The 22554-nt window shown below is 64.9% G+C and overlaps 7 protein-coding genes across 7 annotated transcripts in view; 3 read left to right on the top strand and 4 right to left on the bottom strand.

Moving 5' to 3' along the window:
* Positions 1 to 144: 144 nt before the first annotated feature.
* On the bottom strand, positions 145 to 1044 carry CHLNCDRAFT_13944 (hypothetical protein; the record flags this gene model as incomplete). Its single annotated transcript, XM_005846168.1, has 5 exons — positions 145 to 222; positions 392 to 529; positions 690 to 747; positions 879 to 906; positions 987 to 1044. Coding segments are annotated over 5 exons (360 nt in total), but the record flags the coding sequence as incomplete, so codon positions are not given.
* Positions 1045 to 4470: 3426 nt separating this feature from the next.
* On the bottom strand, positions 4471 to 6182 carry CHLNCDRAFT_31689 (hypothetical protein). Its single transcript, XM_005846167.1, has 6 exons — positions 5881 to 6182; positions 5719 to 5756; positions 5294 to 5601; positions 5126 to 5168; positions 4919 to 5019; positions 4471 to 4821 (listed from the first exon to the last, which is right to left on the bottom strand). Exons 1-6 carry the CDS (start codon positions 6111 to 6113, stop codon positions 4765 to 4767), a joined length of 780 nt encoding a protein of 259 aa, XP_005846229.1. The 5' UTR covers positions 6114 to 6182; the 3' UTR covers positions 4471 to 4764.
* A 211-nt stretch (positions 6183 to 6393) lies between these two features.
* On the top strand, positions 6394 to 8309 carry CHLNCDRAFT_135502 (hypothetical protein; the record flags this gene model as incomplete). The annotated part of the gene is made up of 6 exons (XM_005846347.1): positions 6394 to 6417; positions 6631 to 6924; positions 7165 to 7337; positions 7524 to 7704; positions 7888 to 8016; positions 8193 to 8309. 6 exons carry the CDS (start codon positions 6394 to 6396, stop codon positions 8307 to 8309), a joined length of 918 nt encoding a protein of 305 aa, XP_005846409.1.
* An 806-nt stretch (positions 8310 to 9115) lies between these two features.
* On the top strand, positions 9116 to 10693 carry CHLNCDRAFT_135501 (hypothetical protein; the record flags this gene model as incomplete). The annotated part of the gene is made up of 4 exons (XM_005846346.1): positions 9116 to 9460; positions 9545 to 9673; positions 9873 to 10040; positions 10217 to 10693. 4 exons carry the CDS (start codon positions 9116 to 9118, stop codon positions 10691 to 10693), a joined length of 1119 nt encoding a protein of 372 aa, XP_005846408.1.
* A 5338-nt stretch (positions 10694 to 16031) lies between these two features.
* On the bottom strand, positions 16032 to 16391 carry CHLNCDRAFT_24776 (hypothetical protein; the record flags this gene model as incomplete). Its single annotated transcript, XM_005846166.1, has 1 exon — positions 16032 to 16391. One exon carries the CDS (start codon positions 16389 to 16391, stop codon positions 16032 to 16034), a length of 360 nt encoding a protein of 119 aa, XP_005846228.1.
* Positions 16392 to 17114: 723 nt separating this feature from the next.
* CHLNCDRAFT_9200 (hypothetical protein) lies at positions 17115 to 18845 on the bottom strand (the record flags this gene model as incomplete). Its single annotated transcript, XM_005846165.1, has 5 exons — positions 17115 to 17393; positions 17508 to 17594; positions 17717 to 17821; positions 17919 to 18267; positions 18394 to 18845. Coding segments are annotated over 5 exons (1272 nt in total), but the record flags the coding sequence as incomplete, so codon positions are not given.
* A 689-nt stretch (positions 18846 to 19534) lies between these two features.
* Positions 19535 to 22554, top strand: part of CHLNCDRAFT_58222 (hypothetical protein) — a gene marked incomplete at its 5' end in the record, with an annotated part of 10880 nt that continues 7860 nt past the window's right edge. The window contains 7 exons of the mRNA XM_005846345.1: positions 19535 to 19610; positions 19857 to 20149; positions 20284 to 20599; positions 20718 to 21439; positions 21545 to 21646; positions 21765 to 22025; positions 22112 to 22463. Of these exons, the coding sequence (XP_005846407.1) occupies positions 19535 to 19610; positions 19857 to 20149; positions 20284 to 20599; positions 20718 to 21439; positions 21545 to 21646; positions 21765 to 22025; positions 22112 to 22463 (2122 nt within the window). The remainder of the gene's footprint in view (positions 19611 to 19856; positions 20150 to 20283; positions 20600 to 20717; positions 21440 to 21544; positions 21647 to 21764; positions 22026 to 22111; positions 22464 to 22554) is intronic.

The raw sequence follows: 22554 nt of genomic DNA, 5'->3' as shown, positions 1-22554 counted from the left end.
CACAACTCCTGGCGTGCAAAGCCAGCCAGGTAATGCATGGGGGTCCACAAGACGCCGCCCCGCATTGCAGGGCCCACAGAAGTCGCTTGCCGACTTGGGGGCCCGCCCAAACCCCCACACCCAGCCCTCCAACACGCGCACACACACCTGGTCTCTGTCCATCATGCTCTTGGAGTGCCGCACAATGGCCCGCCCCACCGCATTGATCCAGTCCTCCTTCTCCTGCAGCACATCGGGGCGGGGGCAGTCATCACCGGCCATGCAGTGCCAAACACACAACTCATCCGCTGGTGAGGATGCCTCAAGCCTGCCCACCGCACAGGCCTGGCAAAGCCATGCAGCCACTGGCAGGCGGCTGCTCCTTGCGCCCCTGCGCCCCACCCTCTCGCACCTTGTCTGAATCGGCAATGAAGTACATGTTTTGGTCAGTGGTGCTGATCTCAAAGGCGTGCGGCTTGTTGATGGCGTCCTCGGCGCCTTTGATGGACAGGCACTTGTTCACCTCGATGATGCCGCGTGGCTGCGTGTTCTGCAGGCGGCGCAGACCGGGATGGATGCACGAGCATGAGCCTTGCAGCCACGCAGCAGGGCGCAGGGCAGGAATCGGCACAGGGCTGCAAACGGGGGGTTAGAGGGTGGCAGCGGCAGCCACGGCGTGGCAGCAAGGCAAGCGGCAGAGAGCGGCGCACCGGCCCCACTATGTCCGACTTGAACCAAAATATCTTGCCGTCTTTGAGAATGAACCACCTGCAGCAGGGGCAAGCACAAGCACGCTCAGCGCTGCCCGGCATAGGGCCAGCCGTGGGGCTGGGGACGCCTGGCCGCGTCTTGCCGCCGTCGGCGCCGCAGGGCTGCTCCGCCTGGCTGCCCGGGTTTACCTTCGCCGCCACGTCTTCATGAACTCCCCTGCACTTGCAGAGCGGCGGCGTGTCAATAAACACCGCCGCCATGTGCTGCAACCCGGCGATCAGCGTGCCCATACGCACCCTGCTTCATCAACCAGCCGCTGCGCTCTGCTTGCCGCCAAAACTCCACACCGCCGGTGTCCGAGTTGCGCCCGAGAACCCGGTTCAATAGCTGCGACGGCTCCATCCTAGCCTGGCTCCTCTGGGCGTGTGGGAAGAAGCGAAACAGGGCATCCGTAACTACGCGCTGCAGTTAGAAGAAACTGCCATGTCAGCGGGCGGAGGGGGCGGCGAGGCCCATTTGACACTGTGGAACTTGCTCGCGGCAGCCTTTTACATCATGCTGCAATGACCAACCAACTGGACCTCATTTCCATTTACACAGGCAGTGGTCAGGGCCAGCCTGGTCAGCGCAGCACAAGAGCCAGCAACAGCAAGTGCTTCTGCAGCTTTCGGCGCCGCCCACCGACACCAGCGCCGGCTGACAGGACGCTACTTTCATTGGCTTGAATTGCTGGCCACGGCTGTGCTCCATGCTCATGGCGGGATGCTGGGCATATCCGGTAGTTTCCTTCCACCGGCAGTGCCCGGCGAAGGCAGCCGTCGGTGGCGGCGGCGGCGAGGGGCTGCGCACAGACGGCACTTCCACACGTTGACGTGCGACTCCCAATCTGGAGTCGCTCCACCGTTTGGCGTGCTTTTGGGCTGCTGAACCTGCCCTAGCTGGAATCCCAGCCTCAGCCCCCTTCATTAGCAGGCCGGCAGCAACCTGAGCTCTGTCCAATGAATCAGGTCGAAGTGGGCAAAGTTGAGGAGGATGGCCCCCTCATCTTTCCAGGAACCTGCTTTCCAACAGCCAGGGCTTCAGTTTCAGCTGCCCTAGGCTTCCAAGGCTTCTCTGAGCTGCTCGCACGAGGCTGCTGGCCACCTCTACGTCAAACAACTGGGCAACTTTCTTCATACATTGGGTCCCATTCAGGCACACCTTGTTAGCCCCTGCATGAGTGAGCAGCAGCGGGCCTCCCGCGGCGCCCCCCAGCGCGTGAGCGGCGCGGAGATCAAGGCCACCAAAAGGTGGCTGCGGCCCAGCAGGCCGTCGACCGCACCTTCACCAGCACCCTGGCCAAGCTGGCCCTGGCTGGCGGGGCGGCCTATGTGCTTTGGCATTACATGTGGCAGAAGAGCGAGGAGCCGCTGCCAGAGCCAGCGAGCGAAGCTGTGAGTACGGATGTTCTCTGCTCCATGCTCCCGCTCCTGCCGCCTGGCTGGAGGAGTGAGTTGATTGACAAGCAGGGCCAACCTGGCACCCAACCTCCTGCCGCAGCTCAGCAAGCTGGTGAGCGCCGCAGGCGCCAAGGAGCAGCAGGCTGTGGAGCAGATCCGTGGCACCTACCCCGGCGCCGCCAACGACGCCACCAGCAAGAGCCAGCAGCAGAGGAAGTGACCGGCGCTTGTGCGGCAGGGAATGTTGTCTCCGTCTCCCTTGGGTGTCGGGAAGCGCTGCTTGCACTGGTTCAGCATGTGTGTGTGCGCCATCAGTGATGAAGAGAGCGACAAGCGACCAGGGGGAACAGGACTGCTGTCGATGCTCAGCACCCGAGGCTGCTACTCCTGCTGGTGCACATCCCCCTTGCCCTTGGTATATGGCGACAGCACCACCCGCATGACCAACTCCAGCGGCACCGCACCGGGGCTCAGCCGCACTGGCAGCACTGGCAGCGCCGCCTGCGCTACGTCTGCGGGCTGGATGCAGCGCTGGGGGTCGAGGTCCCCGCGGTGCAGCACAATGTCTGTGGCAACAAAGCCTGGCTCGATGACCATTGTGGTTATGCTGTGCGAGCTCAGCGCCTGCATTCCAAGGCAGTCGCATGACGGGGCCCCTGCATCCTGGCACCGGCGCGCCACCTGCTGGGGGCGCAGCGGGAAGGTCATAAGTTGCTGCGGCCAAAGGCAGCCAGCGTCGAGCGCCGCTGGGGGCCACCAACTGACCTCGATCACCAACTGACCTCGATCGAGCAGCTCGATGCTCGATCGAGCACCTCGATGCTCGCGAGCAGCTTCTCCTAGCTGCGGGCCGTTAGCACCAGGGCAGCCTGCTCTGCAGCGCAGCGCTCGGCGATGGCGGCTCCAATGCCGCGAGAGGCACCTGTTACCAGCACCACCTTGCCCTGCAGCAGGCCCGCTGTCGGCATGTTGGCCAAGGGAGAGAAGTGAACTGGATGTGTTTGCAATCCAGAGAAGCCCAGTCAGTCAGTCCGCCACGTCACCGTCCAATATTCTCTCTGGCACCTCCTCTCTCAATCCTCCGGCACTCCTTCGGCACTCCTTCTGCTGCCCAACCAGTCTTCCTCGCCACACACCATGACTAGCGGCTACTCGGGAGGATCGGTGAGAAAAACTCTGCCTTGGACGTCCCCTGGCTGCTGCTGAGGCAGAGGCAAAGCAGCGGCATCGCAAGACTGCTTGGCAGCTGGCGAGTCCAACAGTCTTGTGTGTGCTAGCGCTGCCGCCCCCCCGACCTGTGGAGCGGTGGCTGGCCGCTCATCTGCCCTGCGTGCAGAGCGCCAAGCCGGTGCCAGGCCAGGCAGAGGGCGCCGAGTATGGGCTGCCGCCCAGCCAGATCCGTGGTAAATGGTTGGCGCCGAGGGCGGTGCGGGGGCGCTTGTTGATTGACTCTAACCCTATCCCTGTGCCACATGCAGCCCGTGGCGGCCAAGTGACGGTCAAGGTGCCCGCCGAGATCGCCGACCGCTTCAACCGCGCAGTGGTGAGTGGTAAGGGTGTAGTGATGGTGGAGAGCTGGCGGAGAGGCAGGGTCTTGCTGGCCAGACCCGCAGCATGCGCGCTGGCTGAGATGGGCTCACGGTGTTCCTCTCTGGCTGGCTGCACAGAACAAGCATGCCGGGAGCGGGGAGGGCGTGGGCACCAACATTGACAGCGACACGCACAAGAGCGGCATGGAGCCGCTCACCGAGCGCGCCCGCAACCTGACAGAGGTGGCGCAGGTGCGGCGGGGTTGGGCATGGTCCCTGGATGAGTGCTGGAATGGCACGGTCAGCTTCATGCGACAAATCTGCGATAGCTCCAACCTGCTCAAGAATGTGGGCCCTCTGTGGCACGCCGCCCCTGGCCCTGCTGGGGTGTGTGCAGGAGAAGATGCGGACTGCAGGCACCGGAGAGACCCGCACCCCAGAGGTCGGCTTCCCCGCTAGGTGAGGCAGGCCACGAGCAGAACAGGAGGGCGCAGATGAGGGGGCATGACCGCTGCCCCGCTCGGCTGATAGAAAGGGCAGTCGCATTAGTGCTGACAGGGCTGCCCCCTGCTTGCTGGCTGCAGCGAGACTGCAGAGGACCGCGGGCCTAGGGGCCAGCCTCCCGGCCAGCTGTGAGCGGCTGCAGCCTGGCCCCGCAATCATGACCACATGCACGGTGCTGTGGAGCAGCTGCTGGTGGCTAGGATGCTGTACCTGGCACCAGCCCTGTGCATCATCTGCTTTGACATCAGACAGCGCCTCCCAAGTGCACCATTGCCTCTCACTCGTCATTGTCATCTGCTTTGCGGGATGCATCGTGTTGTTTGCATCGTTGGGCAAACCAGAGCTGGCGTGCAACACCTGCGACTACAAAAAAGTGAGAACCCAGGTATGATAGGGACCGGAAAGAATGGCACTCAGAGGGGGCGAAGCGGGCCTCAGAACTGAGAGCAAGGCAACAGATATCAAGGTTTATCGAAAAAACGATCCTGCGCTGCTGGCAGGTTGCAGTCACGTGGGCGAGGGATGCATTGTGGTTTCATTGGCCGGCGGTTCACGGCCTCTCCTCATACAAGGTCTTCTCAAGCTGATGCCAGCACAGGCATTCACTGGCGGTAGAGTGGCACGCTCTTGTTGAAGGCCTCCTTCTCTGCCTCGGGCACCTGCACGAGAAGGGCCAGCCAGAGATCATACCGCGCCCACCGAGCGATCTGCTTCTGGAATGCCCACCTCCCTCCTCCACAACAGCCACCGACCCACCTGCGGGCCGTCGGGGTTGGAGGGCGACGACGCCTTGAAGCGGCGCGATGAGCCGCAGTTGAGCGACTTGCGGGTGGACACGCCGGTCATGGGGTTGACGCCTGCGCGGCAGGAACACATGCGTTGAAGGCCAGGCAGCCAGGCTGGCGACAGGGAGGGAAGCAGGGGCCCCAGCGGCTGCCAGCGGCTGCCAGCAGCTCTGCGCACCATCCGCGTATTTGCAGAGCGCCATCTGCTGCGTCTTGTCGACCTGCATCACGAGTGAGAAGCGGCAGGGTGGGCGAGTGGGTGGGTGGCCGGCTGGCATGGACACATGCACGCCAGGCCGTGCCTGCTCCCGCCATGCGCGCCCCCGCAGGCGACCATGCAGCCCACCAGCGCATTTGTGAAGTCGGCGCCGTAGATGTCTGAGCGGTCCAGGTCGGAGCGGGTGAGGATGGCGCGCTGCAGCACCGCGCCCCTCAGGTTGGCATCCACGATCACAGCGCGGTCCATGAGCGCGTCTGAGAGGTCGGCGTTCTCCAGGTTGGCCCGAGCCAGGACCGACTTCATGAAGTATGCGGCCTGCAGCTTGCTGTTCTGGAAGTTGGCGTCGCGGCAGTCGGCGGCGGTGAAGTTGCTGCGCTGCAGGTCCTGGTTGCTGAAGTCCTGGCCCTTGACGTCTGCCTCGCCGTACTGGCGAGCTGCACACATGCAGACACAGGGAACCAGAGGGGTGGGGTGTCACGTGGGCTGATGGTGATCGCCTTCAGGAAAGGGTGGGCTTCACCCAATGACCAGCAGGCACTATCTGTACGTACCGGTGCCGACGTTGAACTCGCCCGTCACGCCAAACTCGCTGCATGGCCACACAGTGGAGGAAGGCAGGGGGAGTTCACCCCGTCCTGAGCAGGCTGCCGCAGCAAGGAGAGAGGGCTGTTGATGGCAAGCAATCAGCATGGCGTCCCAGCTTCAGTACTTACTACTTATTCAACTCGGCCGAGGCTGGCTGAGCCACGAGGAGGAGGGCAGCCGCCAGCGCACCAAACCCGGCGCCTGCCGGCCCCACACCCGCTGGCGCCCCCTGCTGCTGCCGCTGCTGCTGGGCGCTGCAGTGCACTGCCGCCGCCACACGCGCTCTGCGCCGGCATCCAGCCTCTGCACGCTGCTGCCTCCCCGCCTGCAGCTGGGGAGCGAGAGTTGCCCGGGCCGACATGGTGGAGGTGGGGAGGGGCTGGAACCTGGTGCAACTCAGGGGAAGTGTCGGTGTGGTATGGCACTACTCGGATCTCGTGCGATGGCGAGAAGAGGGACCTCGTATGTGGTGGAGTGTGGAGTGCCCGCCAGGCTGTCGTGCTCAGCCACCTGTGCATGCATGTTTGTTGATGCTTATAATTCCTTCAGAACTCTACAACGCTACAGCATAGATCGGTCTAGGCAGCGAAACAAACGTGCAAGCACCCCCCTTTCACCGCCCGGCCTATTTTGGCGGCGCCATGTCGGCGGCGGCAGCAGCAGTCGTGCAGGCCACCAGATTGAGCAGCGGGCGGGAAGCCTGCAGCTGCCGGTGCAGCACAGCATGCTGCCCGGCACCAGGTTTGCGCCGGGGAGGCGTGCCCAGGCTAGCAGCAGCGCAACGGCAGCAAGCTTACAACAGCAGCGCCAGCCGGGCAAAAGGCAGCAGCAGCAGCAGCCGCCGCCGCCGACCGCTGCCGCCACGAGCGGCGGCAGAGGCCGAGGCACCACAGCAGGCGGGTGCACTTGTCCCGGACCGGCAAGGCTACCGCTCCTTCCAGCTGGAGGGCGCCGAGTTCCTGATAGCGCAGACACCTGAGGGCAAGCTGGACCTGCGGGACGCTTACGTGGCGCCAGACGTCGAGGGCGACGACGACGACGGCGCCGAGCCCAGCTACCGCAGAGTGGAGGGCGCTGAGGGGATTGGCGGGCAGCCGCAGGCATACCACGAGGTGCCCTGGTACAGCGAGTACCCCGGGGATGCCATCGCGGAGAAGCCCGGCAGAGTGTGGGTGAGCGGGCAGCCTGGCGGCGCGGTGGCGCTGGCGGGCAGATGTGACGGCAGGGATGTGCAGGCACTGGGCTGCCTGTCCTTCAGTGGGCACCTCAGCTTGTTACGCACAATGCAACATGCAACAAGCTGGGGCATTGTCATGCGTTCTGGCTCCTTTGTAGCAAGCCTGACATGCCTTGCCCCCGCCTGCTTGCCCACTCCACCCACCAAGCACCCTCCACGTGTGCCACCCTCCCAGGTGTGGCGTGTCTATCTGGTGCCCGTGGTGGCAGACGACCCTGAGGGCGAGCTGGAGCTCAGCTTTGACAACATTTACGTGCTGGACGGCAAGGCCGCCAGCCTGCAGCTGTGCGAGGTGCACCGCCTCGCGCCGCCAGACACGCCGCCCCGCGACCTGCGCCTGCGCATCAGGTGCGGCTGCCAGCCCGCAGTGGCAGCCAGCTAACAGCCTGCCTCGCTGGGCGTGGGATGCCACTGCCGCTGCCGCTGCTGCTGCTGCTGCTGCTGCCGCCACTGGGGCCTAGGGTGCGCACCACCTGGTCGTGGCACCACCACCACCAACACCCACACAACGCTCCAAGCTACTCTGCTCCGCAGGGACGATGTGGTGACTGTGGACACGGTGCAGAGCATGCCAGACTGGGAGCACGCGGTGCAGGCGCGCATCAACGGCATCCCCGCGCTCAGCGTGCTGGAGCAGGAGCGCCTGCGCGCATACCTTGCGGCGCTGGAGGAGGCGCGCAAGATGGGGACCATCGACGAGACCGAGTTTGAGACGGTGTGTGTGTGTGTGTGTGTGTGGCTGGGAGGGCGAGGGTTAGCCAGACGTGCTGCTTGGCGGCATCTTCAAGCTGCTGCACAGGCTTATGCAGCCAAGCAGCCGCTATGCCCTGCTGTCCCCAGGCTGGCGCTGACTGCAATGCTGGTGATGACAGCTTGCCGCCTGATTTGCTGTCTGCAGGCATACGATGTGCACTGGCTGGCAGGGTTGCAGGCAGGCGGCGAGGGGGTGCAGGCGCTGGGCGGCAACTGGGACTCAAGCCAGGAGCTGAGGCAGGATGACGACTCGTTTGGGCCCAACGACCCGCAGGTGCGCTGTTGTGTTGGGGCGGGGAGGCAAGCATGCCCACTGCCTGCTTTCTCCAGCCTGCCGTGGATTCCTGCCTGACCGCCTTGATCAACCTGCTAGCGTGCATGTGTGGCAGCAGTTTGCATGAAATGCTGCCTAGCTCATTACCTGCCTGGGTTGGGTGTCTTGCTCTGCAGGAGGATGTCATGGGCGGATGGGCCCCGGAGATGTTTGAGGACCTCATGCCGCAGTATGACGATGAGTCGGATGAGGGGGACTTTGAGGAGTTCGACAGCCCCGCCGCAGACTACTGAGCAGCTTGACGGCCACGGCAGACGGCTACTGAAGCATGTGCCGCTGTGGGGTGCCGCTGAGCACACTTCCTGGACCCTAGCCAGCTGGTGCACATAATTGCAATCCATTTTTAGGAGCTCGTATGTTGCTGGTGCTCTCAGGAATGCCATGTAATCACGGCATGCAGTTGATGCTGAGGTTGACGCACACAGGAAGATGGATGGCTCGAGGTCCCACTGCCCCAACCTGGTGCAACCTGCTCGAGCTGTTTGATGCCAGTTAATTGCCATTTTCTGTTTAGATTCATCTGCCAGCTCCCTCTCCAGGCATTTCAGCTCAGAAAATGCAGCTTGTCGTCACAAGCGGTACGATCGCCGAGGTACAAGGAGGTGTAGCGCTCGGGATTGAGTTCTAAGACTCCCCGATGGGTGATCAATGCTTGGATGCTCTCTACGGATTGCCATTGGCCCGTTTGGCGTGCCCTCGTTTCTTGCCTTCAAACACTGCAACAACTGCACAACCACATTTCGCTGCCTGTGCATCAGTTGGTGCATCCCCAGCGATAGATCATTGACGGAAGCTCAGCGCCGCTGCTCTCAGGCGAAGTGCCGCAACCGCCCGCCTTGCGCCGCCCTTCACACGTGTGACCGTCCTGCCTGCCCTGCCCTGCCATGTGCATGCAGCAGCAGCAGCAGCAGGCTACAGCTACCTGTGCCATGGATGGTCTGCGGCAGTCACCCAACAGATGCCACAGCCTTTGCCCCACATCCCGGTGCAGGGTTCCTCTGCCAGCCAGGGCCGCCGCCGCATGACAGGACGCTGAGGCATGGCGTCCCGTGTGCACCGCAAGCGTCGGCCCTTGCTGCCTTCCGGCTCCCTCTTTCTGCTGGCGGCGGCGGTGTGGTATCTTGGCCACTCTTTCTGGCCGCACCGCACACCTGCCCGCCTTGATGCCTACACGCAGCTGAGCCTGCACGGGCGCGTGACCAAGCACGGGCCTGTGGTGGGCCTGGCGCAGCTGTCGGCGCTGTTCACGGGGATCGACAACCCCGACCCCAACATGGCCTCTGCCCTCTACTACCCAGGCGACTGGCGGCAGCAGCGGCTGGCGGGCAAGCGACCGCCGCCGCCTGGCCGGCTGTGCGCCATCATGTGGAATGATGCCCTCAAGGTGATCTCACCAGCCTCAGGCATCAGGTGCAGCCATCGTGTACCTTACCCAAGGCAGCAAGTCGCATGCCTTGCTGTGCTGCAGGTCATTTTTGTGAAGAATGTCAAGGCGGCGGGGTCCACGCTGGTCACCTACTTCAAGGACTGTGCAGTGATGGGACCAAACGACGGGCCCTTTGAGTGGCGCTGCCTGCGCACCCTCAACTTTGGAAACGTGGGTGGTGTGTGGGCTCACGCCACGACAGCGCTGCACCCTGTGGATGCTGTTGGCGGGCTGCTTCACACACATGCGGGCACGTACGCAGCATGCCTGGCGCGCAGATGGGATGCGCTCGCCGGCCCATCCATCCAACCAACCAGCCAGCCAGCCCATGATGGCCTGCTGTTCCCCTCCCTGTTGCCCCTGCCTGCAGGCCACGCAAGTGGAGCACCTCATGCGTGTGTGGGACGACTATTTCGTCTTCTCCTTTGGCAGGAACGTGCTGGTGCGCAGCCTGAGCCAGTTCCGCTACCTGGCCCATTTCATGCAGCCGTCGTGCACGCCCGCCTGGGACGACTACTGCCGAGACCCATATGTGCTGGTGGGCAGCGCCGCAACGCACGCTTGCCTCCGGTGTGCTGGCATTGTTGTTGGGCTGTGCGGATGGGGAGCTGCCTGCCTGCCAGCCCATCTTGATTCCTGCTTTCAGATGGTGTCTGAAGATGAGCAGGTGCCCAGCCCAATGCTTGCCCCTCCTCTGAACTCCCCGCCATGCAGGGCGACATTTGCGAGGTGCACGCCCAAAACGGCTCCTCCTGCTGCGACCCGCTGGCAACATCTGTGCACCAGTACCTGCACGCCATGCCCCAGGCGCCCTGCATGGTGACGGAGGCAGGGCAGCCGGCAGTGGACTTTATTGGGCGGGTGGAGTCGTTTACTGAAGACTTTGCCGAGCTTCTGAAGCAGCTGAATGCACGGCCGGGTGCTGTGCACCTGCCACCGCCGGGTGAAGAGATGGCGACCATCAACATCAACAACAAATGCCAGCAGGGCAGCAGCAGCAGCAAGGGCAAGGGCAGGAAAGACAAGGGCGGCGGCGGCAGGGCCGGCAAGGCCAGGGGCCGCCGGCCGCTGCACGAGCTGCCCGCCTCCGACCCCTGCAACCAGATGGAGTTCTATTCCAACGAGCATGCCCACTGCTACCAGCACATACTGAGCTTTTACGACGAGGATGTGCGGCTGCTGATGTTGTGAGCAGCAGGCATGTAAACATCTGGTTAGAGGGGCAGTCTGTAAAAGCGGGCTTTCGCACGACAGCAGGGAGTGACGTGGCATAGGGGGACAGAAAGGCTTTCATGACCAAGACACAAATCACGCGCATGTTCTTCAGAAGGGTCTGCTTTGTTTTCGCTGTAGCGAGCAGAAATGAACCAGGAAAGGCGGTAATCAATAAATGAAGCATCATCCTGTAATCGGCAGGGGGTATAGTGGGGCAAGGCCGGGGGATAAAAGGGGCAAAGGCAGGGGGATAGCGAAGCAAAAGTCGCATTCTGTGTTGACTGCTGTGCATGACAAACAGATGGGTGGATGTTGATGCTTGCTGGAGGTGTGAGCCCACTCAGCAGGCGACTGCAACGCTTTGCAGCGCTGCACCGGGAGGTCGCGGTGTCGCCTCTGGCACCATCATTGCCCCGCATGCGGGCAGGAGGTGTGTCTTCATGGGGTGGCACCTAGCCGTACTTGGTCCAGCCGGGGGCACCACGTGGGATGATCTCCGGCACCTGGGACGGCAAGCGGTGGGAGGCTGCGTCAGTTGTGCCCCGGGCGGTGCCTGCTGGCCTCCCCCAGGTGCTGGCCTCCTCCCCGCTGCGGAATCGCTTCCATTCAGTGCCTCCACGCCTCAGCAGCGCGGTCCAGCACATTGCACGAGGGGTATGTCTGTTTGCGGTGCTCACCTGCTGGACCAGGCGCTCCCAGACAGGCGCCTCCACGCCCAGGGCAATGTAGCGGCCGATCAGCTGGGCGCGCTCGGGCAGCGCCCAGGTGGCCCAGCAGCGCACAAACTGCGGAGGGCAGGGCGCGGCGGCGCCGGAGGTGTGTGATGTGGGGGATGGCGTGAAGGGGCGCGGGTGAAGGGGCGCGGGTGATGGGGCGCAGGGCATGGCGCTGCTGCAGCCAGGCCTGGGCAGCCAGCAGCCAAGGACGGCGCCTCACCTTGACGCGCTGGCCGTGCATGGGCAGGTTGGCAACCACGAAAGGCAGGAACTCGGACCACACCTCGGGCTGCACAGCAGCAGGAGGCAGCAGAGGGATCGCCAGCAGCAGCAGGGCCAGACAGGGCGGGGTGCAGGGCGGCGGCAGGCAGACCCAGCGGCACGCGGCAGTGCCGCACCGGCGTGGCCTCCCAGATGCGCCTCAGCATGGCCTTCTGCAGGTCAATGTTCATCTGCTTGCGCCCGGCACGCTGCACTCGACACGGACGTGGCGTGTGTGCGGTGGAAGAAGCGTGCGTGTCAGCATGGGTATGACGAGGCATGTGCATAGGGACGGCGCAGGCATTGCCTTTAACCCCCATGCGATGCACCGCCTTCTGCCCTGCCCCGCCCCGCCCTCCCACCTGCAGGTGCGCCTCCTCTCCCTGCAGGTGCTCCTCAAACTGGTCCACAAAGGCGGGGATCTCGGCGCGCAGCGCGCCCAGCGCCTGGGCCGCCTCCTTGGCGCCCGTGTCGCCGCCCTGGGCGCCCGCCTCGGCCGCCTCCAGCAGCGCCGCCCAGCGCTCCATCACTCCCTCATCCCGCACATGCTCCTTGTGCTGGCGGGAGCACAGGCCAGGCACGTAGGTCTCAAACTCCCTACAGGGTAGCAGCAGGCGGGGCAACGGGGGGTGCGGCGGATGACGTGGCAGGACCAAGGCTGTGGGAGACAACCTCCTGCCACCAAGCGCTCAGTACAGGAAGGTTGGCGCCGGCCCCTCTGGCAGCGCCGGGCCCTGCTCCCCGGCACCTGCTTGCCTGAAGAAGACGGTTTTCCCCCTGTGCGCATTGCCGGGGTGGGGCCAGGCGGTAGCGCCTGAACTGCAGTGCAAAGGCGGCCAGGGCGGGGCCGCCGACCGCGCCCGTTTTGGGGGACGGCTCCAGCGCCGCCGCCGCCACCTTGAGGCGCTCTCCGGCGGAGCGGAAGGCCTCGTGTGTGAGGATCTGCTGGGACAGAGGGCCGTACTTGGGATCCTGCGGGGCAGAGGGGCGGCAATTGGTGGGGTGGTTGGCTGGTTCTGGGAGGGTGCCCTGGCGGTGTGGGAATGGCGGTGGGCAGAGGGTGCCGGCAGCAGCAAGGGCAGGCTGGCCACACGCGGCACCCCGCCCCAGCCTGCCCCCTCCCGCTCACCATCACAAAGATGCCCCCCATGAGCAGCGACTGCACCGTGTGCAGCGCCAGCACCAGGGTGGCCACCGACGCCACCGCCAGCCCGGCGTAGGCCATGCCTGTGGTGAGGGAGCCCGGCACAGCGGCCGCGTAGAGCAGGGTGGCAATGGCCAGTGCCTCCAGCGGGAAGGCCAGGGCCCAGGAGGAGGCGTCGAAGCGCAGGCGGCTGGTGTGGCCGGTGAGGTAGAGGGCCGCCAGCACCAGGGCCAGCGCCAGGGCAGCCAGGTAGAGCAGGCGGGAGACAAAGTCAAACGGCATCACTGAGCTGCCCAGCGCCACGGGGCCTGCGGGGGGCGGGGTGTGACGTGCATGCAGGGGGCGAGGTGGGGCAAGCATGCGAGGCACGGGCCAAAGAGAACTGCAGCAGCGACAGCATGCGGACGGGGTGGCCGCGCAGCAGGGCAGCTGCTGCAGCGCCGGCCCGCAAACTTCCATTGCCTGCGCGGCCCGCCCCTGCCCCTGCCTGTGCAGCACAGCCCCGTGCGCCGCCGCCGCTCACCCGTAGGCCCAGTGGCGGCCGCCAGCACCACCTGCGCGGCGCAGGCCACGGCCCAGGCGCTGACCCAGGTCCACTTGAGGGGGCGGTTGCGGTCGTCGGGCTCTTGGAACAGCACCGCGCGCTGGAAGGTGATGACGTAGGTGGGCAGGGCCAGGGCCACGGCGGCGGCAAACCAGAGGTAGGCAGCTTCCGTGTAGCGAGGATCCAGGAAAGGCGCCACCAGGGCGCACACAAAGCAGGCGGTGGGCGGCAGCAGCCAGGCCGGGTTGATGTGCTCGGAGGAGCGGGGCTCGGTGATCCAGCGGGCGGCCGCCAGGTAGAGCGCCAGCGCCAGCGTGGCGGGCGCCCCAATCCAGAACAACACCTTGGCCAGCGTGGTGGCGCCGTCGAAGCGGCCCGCGGTGGCAAAGGCGATGAGCACGAGGGAGGCCGGCGGGATGACAAAGGTGTTGCAGCGCAGCGGGCACATCCACTCTTTGGCCACCTTGCGAGGGAACTTGAGCGCCTTGGCGGCGTACCTGCAGGAGCAGGAGGGGGGAAGCCAGGCCAGGGCAAGCCAGAGGTGGGCACAGGGATGGGGCGAAGGAGGGCAAAGGAGGTTGGGGGCGGGGCGTTTAGGCAGGGTCGCCCATCAGGGAGGGAGTGTTTGCTGGATGCTCACGAGCGGCACAGCGGCAGCTGCCGGGCAGCTGCCCACCAAGCCAGCGCATGGCATGCGCGTATACCCATCGCCGCAGCGCCACTCACAGCAGGCCCACGACGCCGTACAGCACCACCGTGAAGATGGTGAGCACGTCTCCGGTGGCGTTGGGGATGGAGAGGCCCGCGGCGCCGCCGATGGACGGCAGCGCGGCGGCGCGCCACAGCACGGCCAGCCCCGCCAAGCCCAGCACGATTGTGAAGTGCATCGCCTTGACGTGCTGCAGGGGCGGCAGGCGGGATGCAGGGGCAGGGGAGGGAAGCGCGGTGGCTTGACTGAAAGAGCCACAGGAAGGGGATGGGTGGCAGGAACTGGTGCGCTGGTGCGCAGCACCACGCGTTGGCGGTGGCACGCGATGCGCTTGCCTTGATCACGTTCCAGCTCTGCCTGTCGTGATCGTTCAGCTTCTGCTTGTACTTGACGTCAATGGCAGAGCTGGGCTTGCCAGGGTAGCCCAGTCGGTGCTGCTGAGGGGGAGGTGGGCGGCAACCCAGGGGAAGGCTAGGGAGGCGGTTGAAGTGGGCACGCAGCAGCCTGCCCAGTCTGCTCAGCGCCACGCCCCTTTGCGGCCCACAGGTGCGCGCGGTGGGCGGCAGCGCAGAGCAGGAGTCTGCCCATAAAACACGGGAGCAGGACTTCAGGCATGCAGCTGGCTGCTCGGCTCTGCAGCCTGGCGAGCGCCCTGCCCCCTCCCCAACCCACCGCCTGCGGCTCTGGCAGCTCCACCCGCTTCACCGCCTCCTCATACGTGTACTCCGCCTCTGGCTTGGTGGTGATGCCAATAGTGTACACCTGGGCAGGGGCGGAGGAGGGGAGATGGGGAGACCGGCATCGGGTCGGGTGGCAGCAGGGCAGGCAACCACAGCACCAGCCCACAGATTGTTTCAAAGAGAATCATAAAGAGAATGTTATTTAACCTCACCTCGCGCGGCAGCAAGCCGAACTTGACGGCCCAGCCAAACATGACGCAGCCCATGCAGAAGTCGATGGAGCATTCCAGGAAGGCCAGCGCCGCATACACGCCCAGGAAGCACGAGGCGATGATCTCCTCGGGGTCGTACCCGCCCGTGAAGAACAGCACGGTGGCCACCGTGGCCTGCGTGCAGGGGTTGGGGCACAGGGCAGGCGCGGCGCGGCCAGGCCAGGGAGCGAGCTCAGGGCGCATGTGTGGGCCAGAGGAGCAGCAGAGGTCGCACGCCCTCCCTGCAGCTCACCATGAACGTGCCGCAGGCGGCGGCAAACTGCTTGGGCACGCCGGGGCGGAACTTGGGCTTGAAGGGGGCGGCGGCGCAGCGCGCCAGCTGCGCCAGCGGCGAGGGCCCCGCGCCAAACAGCACGCGCGCCAGGCCATCCAGCGCTAGGCCCAGCATTGCATAGTGCGCCCAGGTGTGGGTCCTCCAGATGATGCAAATGACGCAGACGGCGACCACCTGAGGGCAGCAGCCGCGCGTGGGAGCCAAGGAGCGGCATGCTGGCATGCGGCGGGCAGCGGGGCAGCTCCTGCTGCTGCTCATGCGCTCCCCCAGGCCACACAAACGCACAGAACCACGCACACCTGCGCCGCGGTGAGGCGGATGACGTTTGAGTCCACCACCTCTGGGAACCAAAAGGCACAGGGGTAGGCTGGGGGCGTGCCATCGCCCAGGGCCGGCTTCAGCGCGGCATCCTGGAAAGTCTCGTCGGGCATGATGGCCGCGTGGTGGTGCGCATCCTCTCCGGTGCTGTGTGCCGGGCTGTCGGGGTTGGCGGAGTCAACGGTGGGCGCGCCGTCCTTCTTGCGCGGCGGCGGGGCGGCGCTGGGCAGGCCATGGGCGGCGGCCGCCGCATGCACCTTGCTGGCGAGGGCGCCGGTGGTCTGCAGGTGGTGCGGGTGGGAGTGTGGATCAGGTGGGAGGGTGGGGGCTCGGCAGCACCATGTTGCCAAGCTACCCTGCCACTGGGCTGTGATAGCAGCAGGGCGGCGATGATCATCAGCCCCTCACCTCCAGCCTCTTGATGTCGTCGCAGCCACCCAGGAACTCGCCGTTCACAAACACATATGGTACCGTCTTCTGCCCCGTCTCCGCCTTGAGCGCATCCCAAGCGGCGCCGCCCTGAGGCAGCTTGTCGTACCACACGACGCTGACGGGGCTGTTCGCCAGGCCGGCCGCAGCAGACTCCAGCGTGCTCTGCGCCTCGATGCAGTAGGGGCAGGTGGAGCGGCCAAACAGTGCGATGGGCAGCCCCTTGAGCGTCTCGGCGACCCTGGCAGTGCCGCCCTCTGCACCGGGCACGCATGCGAGCACAGCAAGCAGCGGCGGGGGGCGAGGTGAGTGTCTGCGGGCAGCCATCACACGCGTCACGAACTCTGAAGTCTCACAGCCACAAAAACTGTTCTCGGCTTGGGGGCCGCAAGGTACCGGTGGGCGGCAGCCACCGGCCGACCCACGGTGGTCAGCCCCTGATGTCGGCCCGCACACTGCGGCCTCAGAGGCTTTCAAGAAAGGTGTGTGAGGCCAGCAAACACGCTGTAGTGTCCCGCAACGATCTCTCGAGAGGCGGAAGAGATCAATTTGTACACACGCTGCAGGCGCTGGCGAGGCGACGCCCAATCCCGGCGCCCCTAGAACAGAGCCGTGAATGGCAGCAACTGGAAACCTGCAAGCCCGCTACCTGTCATGGCTTGGGCCAGGTCCACTTGACCTCCTTCTACGTCCGTCATGCTGCCTCCCCTGACTTGCGCGATGGATGCAAAGAGGCTGAACAGGCAAACGGGCTGCTCCAGACGGGGATATCGTCATGATTCTTCCAGCCGTACCGGCCGGGCGCGGAAGCAAGAGCTGCAATGCAATTATGTCTAAGGATCTTGTTGCTGCCAATCGTGTTATGTGACCACCATGATGAGTGGCCGTTGGGGAGGACGTGCCTGCACCAGCTGCCGCCGCGGCTACCGGCGGCGGGCCAGGGGCAGGCACCACCTGACAATGGGCGGCCCTGGCAAGGGCCGCCCAGCTGCTCCTTGCACTCTATTTTACAGGGGGAGAGCCGTCCTTGAGGTGCTCCTTGACGTGCTCCTTGAGCTCTATCCATCTGCTGAAGTAGTCGGTGGCTCGCAGCTGTTGCTGCCACAACATCTGACCGACAAAGTCCTGCTGCCGCAAGACCTCCAGCTGCTCCGCCGTCGCTGCAACCGCCTCCAACACCCGCCCCAAATTGCGATCTCTATCGTACAGCATCTGCAGCAGCTCGAAACCACGCTGCTGGCATACCTGCCACAGGCGCTGGTCTGAATACAGCAGCGCTGCTGCTGTGGCAATGCCGCCAGCTGAGGTGGCGCCGCACAGGCCACCCCACTCCCCCTCCCGGCCGGCCGCTGCTGCCGCCTCTCCGCAGCCGTCGCCTCCCAGCTGCCAGACATAGCCCTCGGCTGCTTCATCAGGCACTACTACTTCTTCAGCTGCTGCGACAGCCGGTGCTGCAGCTGCGCCTGTCATGCCTTCGGCGCCAATGGGGGTTGTGGCGACGGGCAGGCCATGCCACCAGCTGTCCACCACCTGCGGCCAGGCCGGGCAGGGAGTGGGTGGCCATGGCAGGGTTGTTCATGCAGGCGGGGATCCTGCACGGCACCACCAAGCTGCGGAAATCCCTGAACGAGCGCACCGCGGGTGCCACCCACCTTGCCCTTGAGCCCTGCTCCGTACCGTAGTGGCGCCAGCAGTACACGGTACCTGAGCATGATGTCCAGGCTGGGGGCAAACCCCTTCATGTGGACGCCCTCCTTCTGCGGCAGCAGCAGCAGCATTGATAACTTTGGGTGCAGCGATGCATGCGATGCATGCACACAGCACCCCACACACACAACACACACTGGCACTCACCGGACGGTGCAGCTGCTGTGCGGCCCCTGCTGCATAGGATCCATACATGTGCAGCTGCGCATCGCGGTGCTCCGATGGCAGTGCTGCCCGCAGCGCCGGCCAGATTTCAGAGCATGCCCAGCGAGCAGAGTCCAGGTTGGGAGGGTGCCGCCAGTTGCCGATCATGAGAAAGTGCTTGCGCTCTGCGTGGCTGGGGCATGCCTGGTCGGGGCCGGCTGCTCCGGCCACCGAAGTGTGAGGCGAGGGCGGCGCGAAGAAAGGCGCCAGAACGACCTTGCTGGCGGGAACGCCGTAGTGGCCGATGAGCAGCTGGAGCTCGACAGGCGAGCACACCAGCACCAGGTCAGACCTGCGCAGGCGAGAACAGTGCGGGCCAAACATGAACACTGTGAGTGCAAGCTTCCCCCTGTGCGGTGCGGTGTGCAGGGAACCAACCACCAAGCACACATGCATCAGCATGGGCAAACAAACGCACCGGTGGATGGCGGCCAGCTCGCGCAGGCAGTCTGGGGCCACGGCATCGGGCCGACACGCCTGCACCGCCTCCATCGCCGCCCCCGCCTCTGCCAGCCGCTGCCGGCCGCCGCGCAGCGCATGGAAATCCTGCATGTCTAACAGCCGCATCGCCCCTGGCGCCAGCTCACGTGTTCGGAACGAGTACGCCTCCTCGGAGTAGAAGCGGTCAAACACCACTGCCGTGGGCTGCACTGCTGCCAGAATGTCTGCCAGCTGGCTCTCACGGTTGGGCTGGCACTGGAAGGCGGCCACCCCCGCCGCCTGCAGCGCTGCCGTGTGCTCGTTGGGCGTGGAGGATGAGGCGTATGCCGCCCGCCAGCCGCGCCGGCAAAAGGCCTCCAGCAGGTCGCTGGTGCGCACGCCCGCGGCGCTGGATGTGCGCTCCGGCCACACGGGGCTCAGGAAGAGGACCGTGCCTCCGCTGCCGCTGGTCGGGTCTGCCGCCGCCTGAGCGCTGCCGCCGCCGCCTGCGTGCCGCCGCTGGTGATGGCGGTGGCCCCGCAATCGAGACGGCGCCTGACGGATCAATTCTGGGCACGTGGGGCTTGCGTGCATCGTCGCTGGCTGCAACAGAAGGTGGCAGCCAGCGGCAGAAACCATTAGGCAGGCGTGTCGGCATGCCATCGGCGCATAGTGCTACGATCCTATGCCTTGCACGCAAAGACCAGGCAAAGGGTGGGCAGTCCCCCCATGGCGCGCGCCTGTGCCAGCTGTGCGCTTATTTCAGCACCTCTGCCACGTGCACCCTTGCCCACCTTAGGGCCTGGACGCCCTCATGCGTGCATGCCCGCCAGCCGCTCGATTCACCCATTTTTGTACACTCATTGGGCTCTTGAAAAGCGGGCCAACACGCCCTACAAGTGTGCAGCGAGCTCCCACCACCTGTCAGTGGGCGCAAAACCGCCTGAAAACCAACTTCACTCGCGGGCCACGTGCCTTGATCGCATTGAAATAGTGTTAGAAAAGGTTTGGACGCGCGGGCGGACCGGGAAACGCCTCCCTGCAGCTTGGCATTTTTGAATGGCGCCCTGCAGCTGGCGCCCACAGACTCTTGACTACCCCCTCTTCAGAATGCTCTCCTCAAGCTAGTGGTTACAATCATGCTCACAAATCATTTAGCACTCTTGTCACCGACAGGGCCGGCCACCGCCCTCCCCGGTCCAGCACTTAGGCAACGTGAGCAGCTGCCGGTGCCGGCGCCGTTGCTGCATGTTGCTGCTGCAGCCCAGCTCCACCCATCAGTCTTCTTCTGCTTCACTCCACTGCAGGCAGGCAGCTTTCCCTGAATAGCCGGGTTGCACAGGAGCAGGGCGCAGCCCCCGGCTTGGCTTCACGTGCGAGCCGCTGCCCCGCCCTCGTCTGGTTCCCATACGACAGCCCTCCCCACTCACATTTGTCCCACGCCTTCTGTTCTGTCTGCAGTGCAACAGGGCGGTTATCGCGTAGGCGCCTCTGTCTACGACATGACCCATCGGACCTCACGTGGTTACGGCACAATCAGCAGGCGTGGGGAGCCTTGTGACGATGGCACACCGCGGTGGCATGTGCATTGGGAGCACCCACGCGAAGGACAACGCGACAAAGCCATAGCTGAGACGTACCTGGAGCTGCCGCTCGTGCACCACAAGGAGCGCGTCCCGCCAGCTGGACTAGGTCAGCGGATCCAGGTGGTGCTGGGCACACACAGGCCTGCACTGGGCACAATCGTTGCAAAGGTAGGCTCATGCGCGCTGCTGCGCTCAGCCATTGCCCCTACGCCTTGGCCAGCAATGCAGCTGGCATCCCCTCCTGCGCACCAGCTCCTGCTGCGTCATGCCAACCAGCTGCTGCCCCCTCACCTGCTACCCAGAGCGGCGATGGGTGGACGTGCGAGCTGGAGGGCCAGAAGATCCGTCACAACTTCAAAGGCGCCTACCTGCATGCAATGGGGCAGCCAGCTGATGGGAAGACGCTGCAGCTGTCAGAGGCGGTGGAGCTTGTTACCGGCCTGCCCCTGAAAGAGGTGTATGACTGGCTGTCTGATCACCAGCTCAACCAGGCCGCACCTGTGGATCTGCGCCTAGTGAAGCCCGACTCGGCGCTGCTGGAAGAGGTGTTCCTCGGCACGCGTCCTGTGCAAGGGCTTGCTGATGCTGAGGTGCGGGCTCTACACTATGCAGTTCCAGGTGCGCCTCCTTGTCCAGGGCTGTGGGGGCCGGAGGACAACAAGCTGTACCAGTGTCTCTTGCTCTCCCCGCCATGCCCCAGCCCAAACATACCGCCACTTTCCATACCTGGATGCAGCCCTCGAAGTTGCTGGGCAGCCCGGTGCTGGTGTGTCAACGGCAACGGCTGATGATGTTGGCACCATCCGGAGCGGCCTGCAGAAGAAAGCGGCGGGCAAGTGGACGCTCAAGTATGTCTGCTCCCATGCATCCAAGTGCAGCTGCCCGTACACGCTGGAGTTGCGGCATCCGGCTGGCAGCGAGGTGGTGAGCGTGTGGCAAACAGCGCCCCACCAGTTCCATGACCCCACCAGCGCCGACAGCCAGGCCCAGCTCCGCATGCACCCCCGCCTGGAGGCGATGGCCACCGTGATGATCGAGAGTGGCGCCACGCCCACGTCCATCTGCACACGGCTGAACAACATGGTGCATGATCCGGCCGACCCGCTGGGCCTCGGGGGCGGGACTACTGGGCTGCAGCACTTCAGCAGCGCCCGTGTTAGCATCATCCCGCGGCAGATCTATGTGCTGATAAAGAAGCTGCGGCGTGCTGAAGGCTTGGGCCTCACCAGCGACGTGCAGGCGATGGCGGCTCTGATTGATGAGCTGAGAAGGGAGGGCTCTGTGCTGTTCTACCAGCCCTACAAACAGGCTGGCAGGCGCAGCGGGGAGCAGCCGCTGGTGATTGTGATGCAAGTGTCCTTCCAGGCGCGCATGCTGGACCAGTTTGGGCGGCGGCTGGTGTTCATGGACGCCACGTTTGGCGTCAACAAATACGGCTACCCACTCTACGCGTTGGTGGTGAGCCTGCAGCCTAGCAGCCTAGCAGCCAGGCTGGGTTGTGTATGCAGCCACACCGGCGCGCACCAGGGCTGTAGCACCCTCACCTGATCCTGGTACTTGCAGGTGCAAGATGAGAGCGGGCGCGGGGTGCCGGTCAGCTTCATGGTGTGCAGCTCGGATACGGCGGAGGTGGTGGAGCACTTCCTGCGCACATCGATGGAAGGGGTGAGTGCCAGAGGATAGAGGGATGCGCTGGGCAGGCACCAGTCCGCTGCCAGCCCCGCTGCCTGCCCTGCTGCTGCCTCATGCTGTCACCCCCGCCTCCCAAACCACCAATGAGCAGGCACAGGCGGCAGGGGATGGCACCTTCAAGTACAAGTCCATCATGATCGACAAGTCGAAGACGGAGATTGCAGCGGTGGACCAGCTGGTGTCCACCGGGCATGCCGAAGGATACCTGCTCTGCTACTTCCACTTCCTGCAAGATTGGGAACGCTTCCTCAGCAGCGGCGACGCGGGTGTGCCTAAGGCTGAGCGGCACCGCATCATGCTGGCGCTGGCTCGCCTAGCCCACATGCAAGACCAAGCGCCGTTCAAACAAGAGGTGGGCAGCAACGCAGCGCATGGCCAGCAATCTACAACTGCTCGCCCACGCACTACTTGCATGCGCCACTGCCCTGCGCCCTGCAGCTGGCCTTCTTCATCTTGAGCAACAGCCAGCAGCACCTCCCGGTGGCGCAGCGCATGCACAGCAGCTGGGTGCCGTGCGCCGAGAAGTGGGCGTGGTGGGGGCGGCTGGACGTGCTGGACCTGCAGTGCAACACAAACAACCTCGGGGAGCGCAATTTTGGCCTCATCAAGTACACCGACCTGGAGCGCAGGGCGCAGCTGACGCTGCACGAGCTGCTGCTGGCGCTGCTGACAAAGACAGTGCCCCGCAACATCCAGAACCGCGCCCACATGCTGGCGGGGCGGGTGACCAGCGACCAGCAGCAGCGCGAGCAAAGGGCAGCACTGTGGGTGCAAAAGCTGGTGGAACGCGGTGCGGTGGTGCCAGCAGCGGATAGCAGCACCCCAGGGCTCACGCTGGTGCAGCAAGGAGAAGATGCGCCGCCCGTCACTCGTGTGTGGGC

The sequence above is a fragment of the Chlorella variabilis genome, assembly GCF_000147415.1.
Source record: "Chlorella variabilis unplaced genomic scaffold CHLNCscaffold_14, whole genome shotgun sequence".
NCBI lineage: Eukaryota > Viridiplantae > Chlorophyta > Trebouxiophyceae > Chlorellales > Chlorellaceae > Chlorella > Chlorella variabilis.
This window is presented reverse-complemented; position numbering and strand designations above follow the sequence as displayed.

What these genes read in the sequence shown, in the direction of transcription:
- CHLNCDRAFT_31689 (XM_005846167.1), bottom strand. Translation starts at nt 6,113, where the DNA reads ATGTCGGCCCGGGCAACTCTCGCTCCCCAGCTGCAGGCGGGGAGGCAG. An exon ending in TCGGCCGAGTTGAATAAGTA is followed by an intron (nt 5,757 to 5,880) that starts GTAAGTACTGAA and finishes GTGGCCATGCAG; the next exon opens with CGAGTTTGGCGTGACGGGCG. An exon ending in GCTCTGCAAATACGCGGATG is followed by an intron (nt 5,020 to 5,125) that starts GTGCGCAGAGCT and finishes CCTGCCGCGCAG; the next exon opens with GCGTCAACCCCATGACCGGC.